The sequence below is a fragment of the Oncorhynchus tshawytscha genome, linkage group LG01 (genome assembly GCF_018296145.1).
Source record: "Oncorhynchus tshawytscha isolate Ot180627B linkage group LG01, Otsh_v2.0, whole genome shotgun sequence".
NCBI classification, from domain to species: Eukaryota; Metazoa; Chordata; class Actinopteri; order Salmoniformes; family Salmonidae; genus Oncorhynchus; species Oncorhynchus tshawytscha.
This window is the reverse complement of record NC_056429.1, coordinates 15076427-15089720: the sequence shown is the minus strand read 5'-3', so window position 1 is coordinate 15089720 and position 13294 is coordinate 15076427. Positions and strand designations below refer to the sequence as shown.

At 43.1% G+C, this 13294-nt stretch overlaps 1 protein-coding gene and 1 long non-coding RNA gene across 2 annotated transcripts; one reads left to right on the top strand and one right to left on the bottom strand.

Moving 5' to 3' along the window:
* Positions 1-1012: 1012 nt before the first annotated feature.
* On the top strand, positions 1013-12340 carry slc41a2a (solute carrier family 41 member 2a). The gene is made up of 11 exons (XM_024389847.2): positions 1013-1195; positions 1936-2412; positions 2648-2755; positions 5558-5629; positions 6013-6157; positions 9990-10136; positions 10295-10442; positions 10527-10606; positions 10722-10853; positions 10984-11129; positions 11551-12340. Exons 2-11 carry the CDS (start codon positions 2008-2010, stop codon positions 11731-11733), a joined length of 1566 nt encoding a protein of 521 aa, XP_024245615.1. The 5' UTR covers positions 1013-1195; positions 1936-2007; the 3' UTR covers positions 11734-12340.
* On the bottom strand, positions 6703-13273 carry LOC112225939. The gene is made up of 4 exons (XR_002949665.2): positions 13180-13273; positions 12250-12316; positions 10975-11123; positions 6703-8159 (listed from the first exon to the last, which is right to left on the bottom strand). It is a non-coding gene; the product is annotated as an uncharacterized LOC112225939 (long non-coding RNA).
* Positions 13274-13294: the final 21 nt, after the last annotated feature.

Below are 13294 nucleotides of genomic sequence, written 5' to 3'. Positions count from 1 at the left end.
TCTGTTGGGATACTTCAGACGTTTTAGTGAGAAGACCGATTTGATTTTCGGGATGGCTCAAGGTCTGGCACTGCTCTAGCTCTGCCACCTTTCACCCCAGGTGCGGAAGTGCAACATCGGCGGATGCGGTGGATTGAGACGCATCCATCTCTATTTTAAATTGACGGATTCTGATGTGGATTTATTTATTATGCTAATTACATTTCTGTGGGGCCGCGGAAATCAACTTTAGGGGGATTTATTATTAACTACCGGTAACTCCTCTCATTATTTTGTTTGTCATAACAGCATTGCCTACACCAGATGGCATACTTTTATTTTGAAACATCCCCATGTGGAAGGAGAACTGTGTGTGTGCTTGTCTGTGTGCAAGAGTACCCCCTCCTGGACATTATGGGCATCTTGGTTGTTTATTTGTTTGGTGGCTCCCAGATGCCTAGCCCTCACCCATCCTCACCTCTCTCCCCCTCAAGTCAGAGACGATAGATTGTGGCCTTAGGCAATAATTAAGTAGCCATGCACCTCTCCCTTGTGCGTGCCCTAAGTTCTGTTTCTAGATTCCTATTGGTCAGTTGGCCCGATCCATGCTCTTACAAGGGTATAAATATAGGCCTCAGTTCTCGGCATATTTTTGTTTCCTCCTGGTGTTGTCCTTGTGATTATTGTCTGCTATAATTAGTCACACTTTTCTAATGCTTATTAATCATCTATTGCATTCCTAATACAGCCCTTTTCTCTCATGTATTACTGTGTAATACAGTCCTATTACTGCGGAATAGTCCACTATTTTCTATACAGTTCTTTACTCCTGCTATTTTTGTTGTTGTTGCTTATTATAATTAAACCATTCATACTGTTCTATTCAGTGGTACTCTTCTCTGCTATTAGGTTTGTGATCACATATTCATTCTTATTTCTATTCCTGTGTAGATCATTCCAATCCGCATTATATCAATAAAGTCCTCTGTTTGGAATACTTTGGAGGTTGCATCATCAGGAGGGATTTCTTCACAGTGTGTCTGTGTGAGTGAGTGAAAGAGAGAGAGCAATGACATAGCTATGAAGGAGCTTCAGCCATTCAGGGAGGAGGAAAAGAACTCACGGACAGAATAAGCAGAGTGAAGGAGTATCTACTTCTCCAAAATCTATTTCTTCGTCTCTCATATCTCTAATATGCTGTGGTTTCACACTTTAGGTAAGTCACCTGTTTCTCTTAACGTACTGCCACTTGGAACTTGTAAGTGTTTTTCTCTCTACAGTTGGTGTGTTTACATGTTTTCATCTTCAGACCAAATGTGTGGATAACTGCTAATTACTTACAGAATAACAAGCCATTGATTTGGTCAATCTCACTCAATTCCAGGTAGACGCAAAGTCACTTTGAATACTTCCTGGTGAATTGTCTGCCATTTTCAGATACACAGTGCTGGATACGACAAGATATTTCTATGCAATTTGGACTCACCAGATAATGAATTAAATATCTCCCTAAAGTTGTTTGGTAATTGTGTGACTGCTAGCACCATGAGGCCTCACATCGTTTCCATGTCTGACAAGGGGTGGCTTTGTGATGGCATGGAAAACCCCTGAGTATGTGGGAGAATAACTAACAAATTAAACCATACAAGCATCAGATGCTACGCATTTGCCGTGCTATAGCCACGACTCTCTTGTATGCTTGTCTGTCTTATATGCTCACGTGTAGAGATGGCATGTATCTGTCATTTATCTGCGTCTGTGCGTCACAGGTGTGTTAAATTACACACTAAGCCTACCTTTGCCACACCTCTTACACAGCAACAAGTTTATTTAAAAATTATTTATTTTGCCAGCAGTTCATGACTAGTACCATGAGTGTTCAGTGATAACATCAATATCAAGGATGATATATACTGTAACTGTCTAATTACCTCCTGCTGGTTTTCTTTGACCCAGTCATATCAACTTACCCTTTCTTCGGAGTACCAGAAGGAGTGTCTAACTCCCTCAGGACACATCATTGTTCTGATGGCCAACACTGGGCAACAGGATGACCAACTGGCCCAGAGTGACAGCGTGGGTGCAGGAAAACACAACAGGCACCACTATGGGTCCTGCCCAGCCCCAGATGCACAACATCCAGGGGGTCACCAACGACTCCCAAATAGAGCTCAGTCCCCATCCAACAGCAACATCTTTAATGAACTCTGTCCATACACTGAGACAGACCCACTTTTCCCCAATGGACACATGCCTGGCTCCAAGGTCAATGAGGAAGTTATGGAGAAGGACCCAGAGGATTGTAGTGCCCAGGATGGTGTCAGAGAGATGCCCAGTGAGTCTGTCAGGTCCATGGTTCTGCAGATACTGGTGCCCTTCCTACTGGCTGGACTGGGGACGGTGTCAGCTGGGATGTTACTGGACGTAGTTCAGGTGAGGTACTTGTAAATTGCAAGGTTTCTGTATTTGTTTATCTATTCTTGCATTATGTGTTGGTGTGTTTATGGCATGGTATGTTCATGTATTGTATTGTGTGTTTGTATGTTGATTCTGTTGCATTGTGTGTTGGTCTGTCTAGTTTTTCAGGTGTTGGTGTGTCCACTGCATCGTGCGTCAGTCTATTGCATTATATTTTGGTGTATTATTCCACTGTGTGTTGTTGTGGCAGCATTGGGAGGTGTTCCAGAGAGTCACAGAGATCTTCATCCTGGTGCCAGCTCTACTGGGCCTGAAAGGAAACCTGGAGATGACCCTGGCTTCCAGACTTTCAACAGCAGTGAGAACACACATAAACACACACAATTAATCCATACACCAACACAGTGGGAAGTTCATTCCTTTCATTGTTTCTCCCTTGTATTGTGAGTTCTCTGTCCCTGTGTGAAAGTCCTCACCCGCCTGTGAAGAAAATGGCACTGGACAACTCCCTGCAGTACAAGACTGGACTAATCTGACTAGAACCTGTACTGCATATATGACTCTGAATCTACCCTCCCTAACCGTCTATTGTGCATACAGGATGTGTGGTGTGTTATTGGACTTTTGACCACGACTTAATCTGCTGACTGGCATGAGAGCACTTTCTGTTTCTGATTCTAGAATGCCTGACCCGCTCTAGTAACTGACTGTTTGGCGTCTAGGTGTAGCAGGTAAGGCAGAGTCAGGCGCAGGACACAGAGATGAGTAATTCACGTTACTTTACTAAAAACAACAAATATTCCAAGAAGGAAAAATAATCAAGCTCACAAATACAGACCAACTTTCAACGAACAAACACACACAAAACCATGGGGGAACCAGAGGGTTAAATAAGGAACATATAATTATGGGAATGGAAACCAGGTGTGTACAATGAAGACAAAACAAATGGAAAATGAAAAGTGGATCGGTGTCGGCTAGAAAACTGGTGACGTCGTCCGCCGCCCGAACAAGGAGAGGGACCAACTTCGGCAGCATTCATGACACTGACGCTCTCCCACTCATCAATCATACAGTATGAATATCGGTGTTAATAAGTTTATGAGAGAGAAAGATCAATCACATTTATTTTTAAACCCCTTTTTATATCAGCAGTTTTCACAAAGTGCTTATACAGAAACCCAGCCTAAAACTCCAAAGAGCAAGCAATGCAGGTGTAGACGCATGGTGGCTAGGAAAAACTCCCTAGGAAGGCAGGAACCAAGGAAGAAACCAGGCTCTGAGTGGTGGCCAGTCCTCTTCTGGCTGCGCGGGGTGGGGATTATAAGAGTACTTGACCATTAATGCCAGATCGATATTCAATATGTTCAAACGTTCATAGATGACCAACAGGGTCAGAAAGAGGATTATAGAGGGAGCATACTTACGATCACACAGGACATCAGATAAGACAGGAGAATTACACCAGATAAAACAGACTGACCCTGACCCTAGCACATAAACTATTGCAGCATAATACTGGGAACTGAGACGGGGGGGGGGACACTGTGGTCCCGTTCAAAGTTACCCCCAGACAGGGCCAACCAGGCAGGATATAACACCACCCACTTTGCCAAAGCACAGCCACCAAAGGGATATCAACAGACTACCCTTAGATTGTGACCCTGAGGCTGAGTATAGCCCACAAAGATCTCTCCCACCACAACAGCCCAAGGGGTGCACAAAATCGGACAGGAAGATCACGTCATGGACAACCCACTCAAGTCAAGTATAGCAAAAAAGGCCTGGTATGATGTGATGCACCCGTCCTAGGGATGGCATTGGAGAGCGCAAGCAAGCCAATGATTCAGGCCCTATAACAGGGTCAGAGGCAGAGAATTCCAGTGGAGAGGGTAGTCGGCCAGGCATAGACAGCGAGGCTAGTTCGTCACTCCAGTGCCTTGCCATTCACCTTCGCGCCCCTGGGCCAGACTAAACTCAATCATAGGACCTACTCAAGAGATGAGTCTTCAGTAAAAACTTAAAGGTTGAGACCGAGTCTATGTCTCTCACATTTATTGGCAGACCATTCCATAAAAATTTAGCTCTATAGGAGAAAGCCTCCAGCTGTTTGCTTTGAAACTCTAGGAAAAATAAGGAGGCCTGCGTCTTGTGATCGTAGCGTACGTATAGGTATGTACGGCAGGACCAACTCATAGAAATAGGTAGGAGCAAGTCCATGTAATTGTAACGAGTGCGCTGAGAGTCGGGAAGCAAGTTCAGGGAGTGAGTGTTTTAAATAAATGAAACACGTAACACAAACAACGCACCAACATGAAAACAGAGTCAATAACACTTGAGGAAAGAACCAAGGGGAGTGACAGATACAGGGAAGATAATCAATCAGAGAGGAGATGGAGTCCAGGTGATTCTGAGGATGCACAGGTGTGCGTAACGATGGTGACAGGTGAGCGTCATAACAAGCAGCCTGGTGACCTAGAGGCCGGAGAGGGAGCACACAGTGACAGTAATGCTTTGTAGATTAGCAGTAAAACCTTGAAATCAGCCCTAGCCTTAACACAAAGCCACTGTAGAGAGACTACCATTGGAGTAATATGACCAAATTTGTGATTTTTGTCAAGACTCTAGCAGCCGTATTTAAAACTAGCTGAAGTTTAATAGTGCCTTATTTGGGTAGCTGGGGAGTAGAGCATTTCAGTAGTCTAATCTTGAAGTGACAAAAGTATGAATGAGCTTTTCTGCATAATTCAGATTTTTGCAATGTTACAAAGATGGAAAAAATCTGCTCTTGAAATATTTTTTATATGTTCGTCAAAAGAGAGATCAGGGTCCAGGGTCCAGAGTAACGCCGAGGTTCTTTACAGTTTATTTGCGACGACTGCACAACCATTGAGATTCAGCAGATCTCTTTGCTTCTTGGGACCTAGAACTAGCATTTCTGTTTTGCCTGAGTTTAAAAGTAAATATTTTCCGCCATCCGCTTCTTTATGTCTGAAACACAGGCTTCCAGGAAGCCTGCTTTTCAATAAGCATGTCCTAGCTGTCAGGCCTAATAAATGGTCATAGTCATGACACAGATATGTTGATGCTTTAGTCAAGACTAAGTATGGGATTTTACACTGAGAAAAGATAATAACATTCATGATGTTGTCCTTGTCAGGTGAATGTGGGGGAAATGGAGACAGCCAAAGAGAAATGGAGTTTGATTATTGGAAACCTCGCACTAAAACAGGTGATTTACTTTATGGCTGATACTGTCCAGTGTTTCCAGATTTCTATGACATATGATCTATAATGAATTACAATATGAGTGAAAAGTATTCATTTAAAAAAATGTTAATTAGTTATGTTAAAAAATAAGCTTTTCTGTGTTGGAATGGTATGGGCGTACCCTGTTTGAGGTGGGGTTTTGAAGTGTTTTTTTTTCTCCAATTTATGCTTTGGCCACAAATAAGAGTACCTTATGAGTCAACAATATTATTTGGGTATGAGTTAATAGAATATTAACTTTAAAAGTGAGATTTTCACTGGAAAGTGACTTTAAATATGTCCCCCAAACCTTTCTTCTTAGCCTTAACAAATGCCCTGTGTACAAAGAGTGTTTTCTTTCTCCAGATGCAAGCCACAGTGCTGGGTCTACTGGCTGCCCTGGCAGCGGTGGTCTTGGGCTGGGTATTGGAGGGAGATATGCTTCTCAACCACGCTGCTCTCCTCTGCTCAGCCAGCGTAACTACTGCCTTCCTTGCTTCCTTGCTGCAGGGTAAGGAGAACAGCGAGACCTGTCCAAACCCTTAACCCACATCATACCTACAGTACCCAGCTAGCTAGGTATTGACAGGAACGGACGAGCTATCCGTTCCTGTCTATCCCCACTGCACCTCTCATTCTCCTACACAGGTTCATGCATGCCAATTCCTCCATGCGGAGAGGCCCTTTTCACTAGCATCTTAGTGTGAGGCGACAGTCTCTTCCTTATAGGGAAGCCCACATAAAAAAATACTACATTTTTACTACTAGAATAGTATAGTACTTACTGTAGAATTCTATATAATTTTGTAGTAAACTGTAGTATCCTGTGTAGAATCCTATACTCCACACTGTGTAGACTGTAGTATCCCTCGAGCATGTAGTGCTTACTTTAGAATTTTGGGATCGATTGGACTGCTAGCTAGCTTTACTCCTAGCTTTGTCAATGCGGTTTTGATTTGAACACGCTGGCCTTAGGGAGTTCATGCCCTCGATCGTGTAGTGCTTTCTATATAATTGTTTTGTATACTGTAGAATACTATACTCTACACTGTAGTATCCCTTGAATTACTTTTTTATTTGACTATTTAAAAACACAATATAAGCACAAATGTGGATACAATGCATTTAGAAATTTGATGAGAATACAAAAAAAGGGGTCCTAGTTCAAACTTCCAACATATTACACATTTACAGCTAACCCACATTAAAAAATACTATAGTATACTATGGTATAAATACAGTAGTATTATATTTATATACTATAGTATTCACTGTTGTGTTTTTTTGCAGACATGAGTGTAGTATACTATAGCATTCACTGTAGTGTTTTTGCAGACATGACTGTAGCATATTGTGGTAACACCTGCCGACTAGGGTTAGCTAAACTGGCACAACTTCAAGACTACCCCAGTTACTGTTTCATTAGGGGAACAACTAAACCAGAACATAAGACACACAGGTTCATGACAGGCCACCTATTGGGTTGGGGCAAAAGTTCTGAGAAATTGTAACATCTAAAAACATTAGACACAGGTTCTAGACCCATTAAAGGAAAACACTACAGAGGCAGATAAAGAACAAGCAAAGTTTAGTAAAGCTGAGGATTAGGTTTGCTTGTTTGACACAGATAAATAACACACATTAACAAGAGTACACCAAAATGACTTCATAGATCTGTTACTTCCACTAGACAGCTTTCTGAAATACAAGAGTGCTTTCACAGAAATTCAATTGACCAAGTTCAGAAGATTACCAAAAACAGTGACAAACAATACTGTACTTCTGATGGTACAAAAGAAAGAACAGTTAACCACAGAATTGACATAAACAATAGATATTGTAGAAATAGAAATGACTTTACTTAGACAGAGCCCTTTTTGGAGGGCACAGCCTGTACCTCAAACCAGCAACGCACAGCCTGTACCTCAAACCAGCAACGCACAGCCTGTACCTCAAACCAGCAACGCACAGCCTGTACCTCAAACCAGCAATGCCGCTCCAAGCAAAGTGACTTCAAATAGAAGGCCATGATTGCAGTGGCCTTACATAATGAAAATCGGACATATTGTCACTCAGGGAAAAACTCACTGATGGTCAAAGTCAATATATACCATTCAGAATAATCGACTACACCCCAAACATTTCTCCAAGACAACATAGTCACAAAATGGTTCCTCGCAGAAATAAACCACCAGCAACACCATACAACCTGTACACACAAAGGACATTCACAGTAAAAAGCTCTCACCTGAACATGACCACGGGGTGCTTTTATACATTTCCTACATGTCCTCCAATAATAAGGGTCCCCAAGGGAAACACTGAGGTTTAGGTGAGGGTTACAGTGATGCCCATCTACTGAGCAGCTGGAGGCAGAGATGCAGTTCAGTTTAAAAGTCTTTCTAGATTCCGGTAATGGAGATGATACATGGCAGGGAATGATTGACAGTTGTAGACATGAGATGCTTGTCTTGAATGGAGACTTGGTTGGCGTTGTATGTAGTAGGGTTTATCTAAAAGGACACAAAGGTGCAAATAATAACGGGCATAACAGCAATGAACATATGTAATTAATGGCAATCACTAGTAAATACTATAGTATACAACAGTCATGTCCGCAAAAACACGATATAATATATAGTCCTGTTTCAAATCAAATCGTATTTGTCACATGCGCAGAATACAGCGAAATGCTTACTTACAAGCCATTAACCAACGATGCAGTTTTAAGAAAATCCCCCCCCCCCAAAAAAAGTAAGAGATAAGAATAACAAATCATTAAAAAGCAGTAGTAAATGACAATAGCGGGGCTATATACAGGAGGTACCGGTACAGAGTCAATGTGCGGGGGCACCGGTGTCGAGGTATTTGAGGTATTTATGTACATGTAGGTGAGATTTAGATAATAACAGAGAGTAGCAGCAGCGTAGAGGATGGGGCAATGCAAATAGTCTGTGTAGCCATTTGATTAGCTGTTCAGGAGTCTTATGGCTTGGGGGTAGAAGCTGTTTAGAAGCCTCTTGGACCTAGACTTGGCACTCCGTTACCGCTTGCCATGTGGTAGCAGAGAGCACAGTCTATGACTAGTGTGGCTGGAGTCTTTGACAATCTTTAGGGCCTTCCTCTGACACCGCCTGGTATAGAGGTCCTGGATGGCAGGAAGCTTGGCCCCAGTGATGTACTGGGCCGTACGCACTACCCTTTGTAGTGCCTTGCGGTCAGAGGCCAAGCAGTTGTCATACCAGGCAGTGATGCAACCCGTCAGGATGCTCTCGATGGTGCAGCTGTAAAACCTTTTGAGGACCCATGCCAAATCTTTTCAGTCTCCTGAGGGGGAATAGGTTTTGTCGTGCCCTCTTCACTTTATGTATAAGTGGGTAACCTGTACAGATGTGAGGTGTAATATGGAAATGTTTTTTCTTCGCATATCTCACTCCCGCTGAGAGAGTGGGGTCACGGACGATCAGCCATTATTGACGGCGACCCTGGAGCAATTAGGGTTAGCTACCTTCCTCAAGGGCAAGTGGCGCAACACTCCTTACCGGCAGGCTACCTGCTGTCCTACAGTGAACACTACAGTAAAGTCTGCAAAAACCATACAGTGAATACTATAGTATATAAATATAGTAATACTACAGTATTTAGACCATAGTATACTGTAGTATTTTTTCTACATACACTACCATAACCTCTCTCTGAGGCACATTATCTCTTACTCATCCATTTACATGTACAATTATTCCAACTTAATTGCAAAACTGTACACTTCTGCTGTATTCCTGGAAAAGCCTGAATGCTCTTTCTATTTGAGACGTACAGAATATAATCATCTGAGACCAGGAAGCTTAGCTACAACTGACATTGTAGGTTTCTTCTGTATCAGACCTTTTTGTTGCAAAACCATTTTGTTATGACTCAAATAAAACCAATGCTTGGGATCTGAAAGCAGACCTGACTCTGTAAGGCAGAGTTTGTGATCTACACCCAAATGAATTATTCATGTGGTTCATTTTCATTGGAATGATGGGTACTGATCGGTCCACAGAATAACATGCTATTTTATCTGCCTTGGAATGTAAATATGTATCAACTAATTCAACTTGACCATCTGTGTTTACAGATATTTGATTTGTATTTACCACTTGATAAAAGCAGAAGTGAATAATACTACTGTAGGCCATTACAGTCCCTTGTCCCTTCCCCCAGACTGACGCTTCTCCCAGCTGTCACCACATTGCTTTCATCCGTTCAACTCTTGGCTGCTCAATTCATGCACCTTGGTTGGAGAGTTGTGCAACTGAACAGTAGCCTGACTCTGACTCGACTGTGTTGTTTTCTCCCAGGGATCATCATGGTGGGAGTGATCACCGGCTCCAAGAGGATTGGCATCAACCCAGACAACGTGGCCACGCCCATCGCTGCCAGCTTTGGTGACCTCATCACCCTGGCCATCCTGGCCTGCCTGAGCCAGGGGCTCTACGAATGCATAGGTATAAATCAAGAGGTTTAGCTTTCGGCCACTAGGGGGCAGTCTGGGCCCATTTACTGGAATGTCATAGCTACATTTACAGCTCTGACTCATCTGGCTAGCTATCAAATATATTTGTTTAGCTAGTGTGTGTCTGCTCCTTTCCCTGTCTCCACACAGAGTTGTATCCCTATGTGTCGTACCTGGTGTGTCTGTTCTTCCTCGGACTGACCCCTCTGTGGGTGGTCGTCTCCTCCAGAAACCCAGCAAGTCGCATTCTACTCTACACAGGCTGGGAACCAATCATCACTGCCATGGTCATCAGCAGGTCTGCTTCCCTGTTCCGTGCCCCTGAAGTCCAGTCACAGCATTCAAATGGAAATACCATCCTTTAATAAGTATTTTTCTCTAGTATCGGAGGACTCATCTTGGACACAACTGTATCAGACCCGAACATGGTGGGAATGATAGTCTACACGCCAGTTATGAATGGTGAGACAAGGATCTGGATTTTTAGAAGCATACATTCAGGAACCTTGAAGAAAATGGTAAGTCACAAGATCTCTCCAAATGTATGATCATTTGTGTATTCTTCATCTCAATCTAGGTATTGGGGGGAACCTGGTTGCCATCCAGTCCAGTCGTATAGCCACTGATCTGTACCACCACTGCCCACCGAGGCAGGTGCCTGAGGATCGCAGGAGCTGCTACAACCCCTGCAGGACCTTCTGTGGCTCAGGTAATGACACGCACATGTAGACAGGCTCATGCACATGACCAGTCCCTTTAACATACCTGTGAACACAAAAGGAATTAAATGTTCTGTTGTCAGGTGTATTCTGTCAGTTAACCATATCTACCTCTGACAGGAGCCAATCATCGCTCTGCACAGGTGCTGCTCCTGTTTGTCGTACCGGGTCACCTGATTTTCCTGTACACAATCCACTTGATGAAGGGCAGCACCTCTCCCACACCTGTCTTCATCACCTTCTTCCTAGCTGTTGCCCTCCTACAGGTAAATCAGGAAGCAAGAGAGATCAGTTTGGTCAATGTCTGTGTCTCAGTAGTCATAAGTGGATTCTTTCTCCTCTACTCCTTCATTAACACTGATACTATAATTAAACAATAAGGGCCAAGGGGGTGTGGTATACGGCCAATATACCACAACTAAAGGCTGTTCTTACACACAAAGTGACAGAGTGCCTGGACACAGCCTTTAGCAGTGGTATATTGGCCATATATCACAAACCCCCGAGGTGCCTTATTGCTTATTGCTATAAACTGGTTACCAACGTAATTAGAGCAGTAAAAATAAATGTTTTGTCATAACCATGGTTTTGTTCTGATATATCACTACTGACAGTCAATCAGCATTCAGGGCTCGAACCACCCAGTTTATAATAAAGGGCTGAATCTTTCTCTCTCCCTTCTGTTAGGTCTTCACACTGCTATGTATTGCTGACTGGATGATCCCTTGTCTGTGGCGGACGGGCAAAGACCCTGACAGTTACTCCATCCCCTACCTCACTGCTCTGGCGGATCTATTGGGCACAGCCCTCCTGGTTCTGGCCTTCTTCCTGCTCTGGCTCGTAGGGGAGAAAGTTCCCACTGGAGACTGACACCCTGGGTGCTTCATATTCTCCCATTCTCCTTTCATTCTGCCTGGGTGAAAGCAGACATTTCAACTGCTTTCACCAATCCAGCCCTATTGGATCTGTGATTGTTTTTAAAGTAAGGTTGGATGCATTCAAGCAAGGCCTGAGATAATGTAAGGCCCTAGGAAAAAGCAGGTGGCTCTACTAAAATCTGGCAGCAGAATTATTTTAATTTCAGGGTTTCTTTCTCAAAGGGGGTCTGTGTTCAACCCCCTGTTTGGAGTTTTTATGCTGAATTTCCTCACAAGCTGAGGTACTTCAATAGACATTTTGGATATTGCGTCAAGAAATTCTGTGCCAACGAAAATTAGGTTGATGTACATTTGGTTCAATATTGTGGGCAGGCAGCATTTTAATTGTAACATAATATGTAATATACATGTTTTCTAAAATGTCTGTTATAGAATAGAATTTGCCTTTAATCTACATACATGGGTGAGTTTTGACAATGTGAATCAATAATATTGCAGTGTTACTTACTTATTGTGCGACTGTTGTTGTATGTTATTACATTGTTTTGTGAGAGTTGAGAAAGAGTCCAACCTGTCTAATAAAGAAAAATAGGATTTCATTTGGTTGATATTTAATAGGTAATTTACTCTCTCCTGCAATATAGTTTAACATACAATAGTTGTTTCTGCCTCAGCAGGTGCATCAGTCTGATGAGTAGTCTACCTTTCAGGTACAAGTGGATACAGTACTCTATTGTCAACAACAAACTAGAATGGTCCAAACACACCAAGACAGTCGTGAAGAGGGCATGACAAAGCATATTCCCCTGTAGGAAACTAAAAAGACTTGGCATGGGTCCTGAGATCCTCAAGGCACTACAGAGGGTAGTGCGTAGGGCCCAGTACACCACTGGGGCTAAGCAGCCGTCCAGGACCTCTACACCAGGCAGTGTCAGAGGAAGGCCCTAAAAATTGCCAAAGACCCCAGCCACAGATTGTTCTCTCTTACTACCGCATGGCAGCCGGTACCGGAGTGCCAAGTCTTGGACAAAAAGGCTTCTCAACAGTTTTTACCCCCAAGCCATAAGACTCCTGAAAAGGCAATCCAATGGCTACCTGGACTATTTGCATTGTGAGCCCCCCAACCCCCCAACCCCTCTTTTACGCTGCCACTCTCTGTTTATCATATATGCATAGTCACTAACTATACATACAATGTACATACCTCAATTGGCACGACCAAAGTGCTCCCGCACATTGGCTAACCAGGCTATCTGCATTGTGTACCGCCACCCACCACCCCCTCTTTTACGCTACTGCTCCTCTGTTCATCATATATGCATAATCACTTTAACCATATCTACATGTACATACTACCTCAATCAGCCTGACTAACCGGTGTGTGTATGTAGCCTCGCTACTTTTATAGCCTCGTTACTGTTTTTATTTCTTTACTTACCTATTGTTCACCTAATACCTTTTTTGCACTATTGATTAGAGCCTATTTGTAAGTAATCATTTCACTAAGGTCTGCTTCATCTGTTGTATTCCGCGCATGTGACAAATGAACTATG

Excerpts from the sequence above, each read along its gene's own strand:
- slc41a2a (XM_024389847.2), top strand. The coding sequence starts at position 2,008 with ATGGCCAACACTGGGCAACAGGATGACCAACTGGCCCAGAGTGACAGC. Across the intron at positions 2,756-5,557 it reads CTTCCAGACTTTCAACAGCA|GTGAATGTGGGGGAAATGGA; the intron begins GTGAGAACACAC and ends TGTCCTTGTCAG. Across the intron at positions 11,130-11,550 it reads TAGCTGTTGCCCTCCTACAG|GTCTTCACACTGCTATGTAT; the intron begins GTAAATCAGGAA and ends CCCTTCTGTTAG.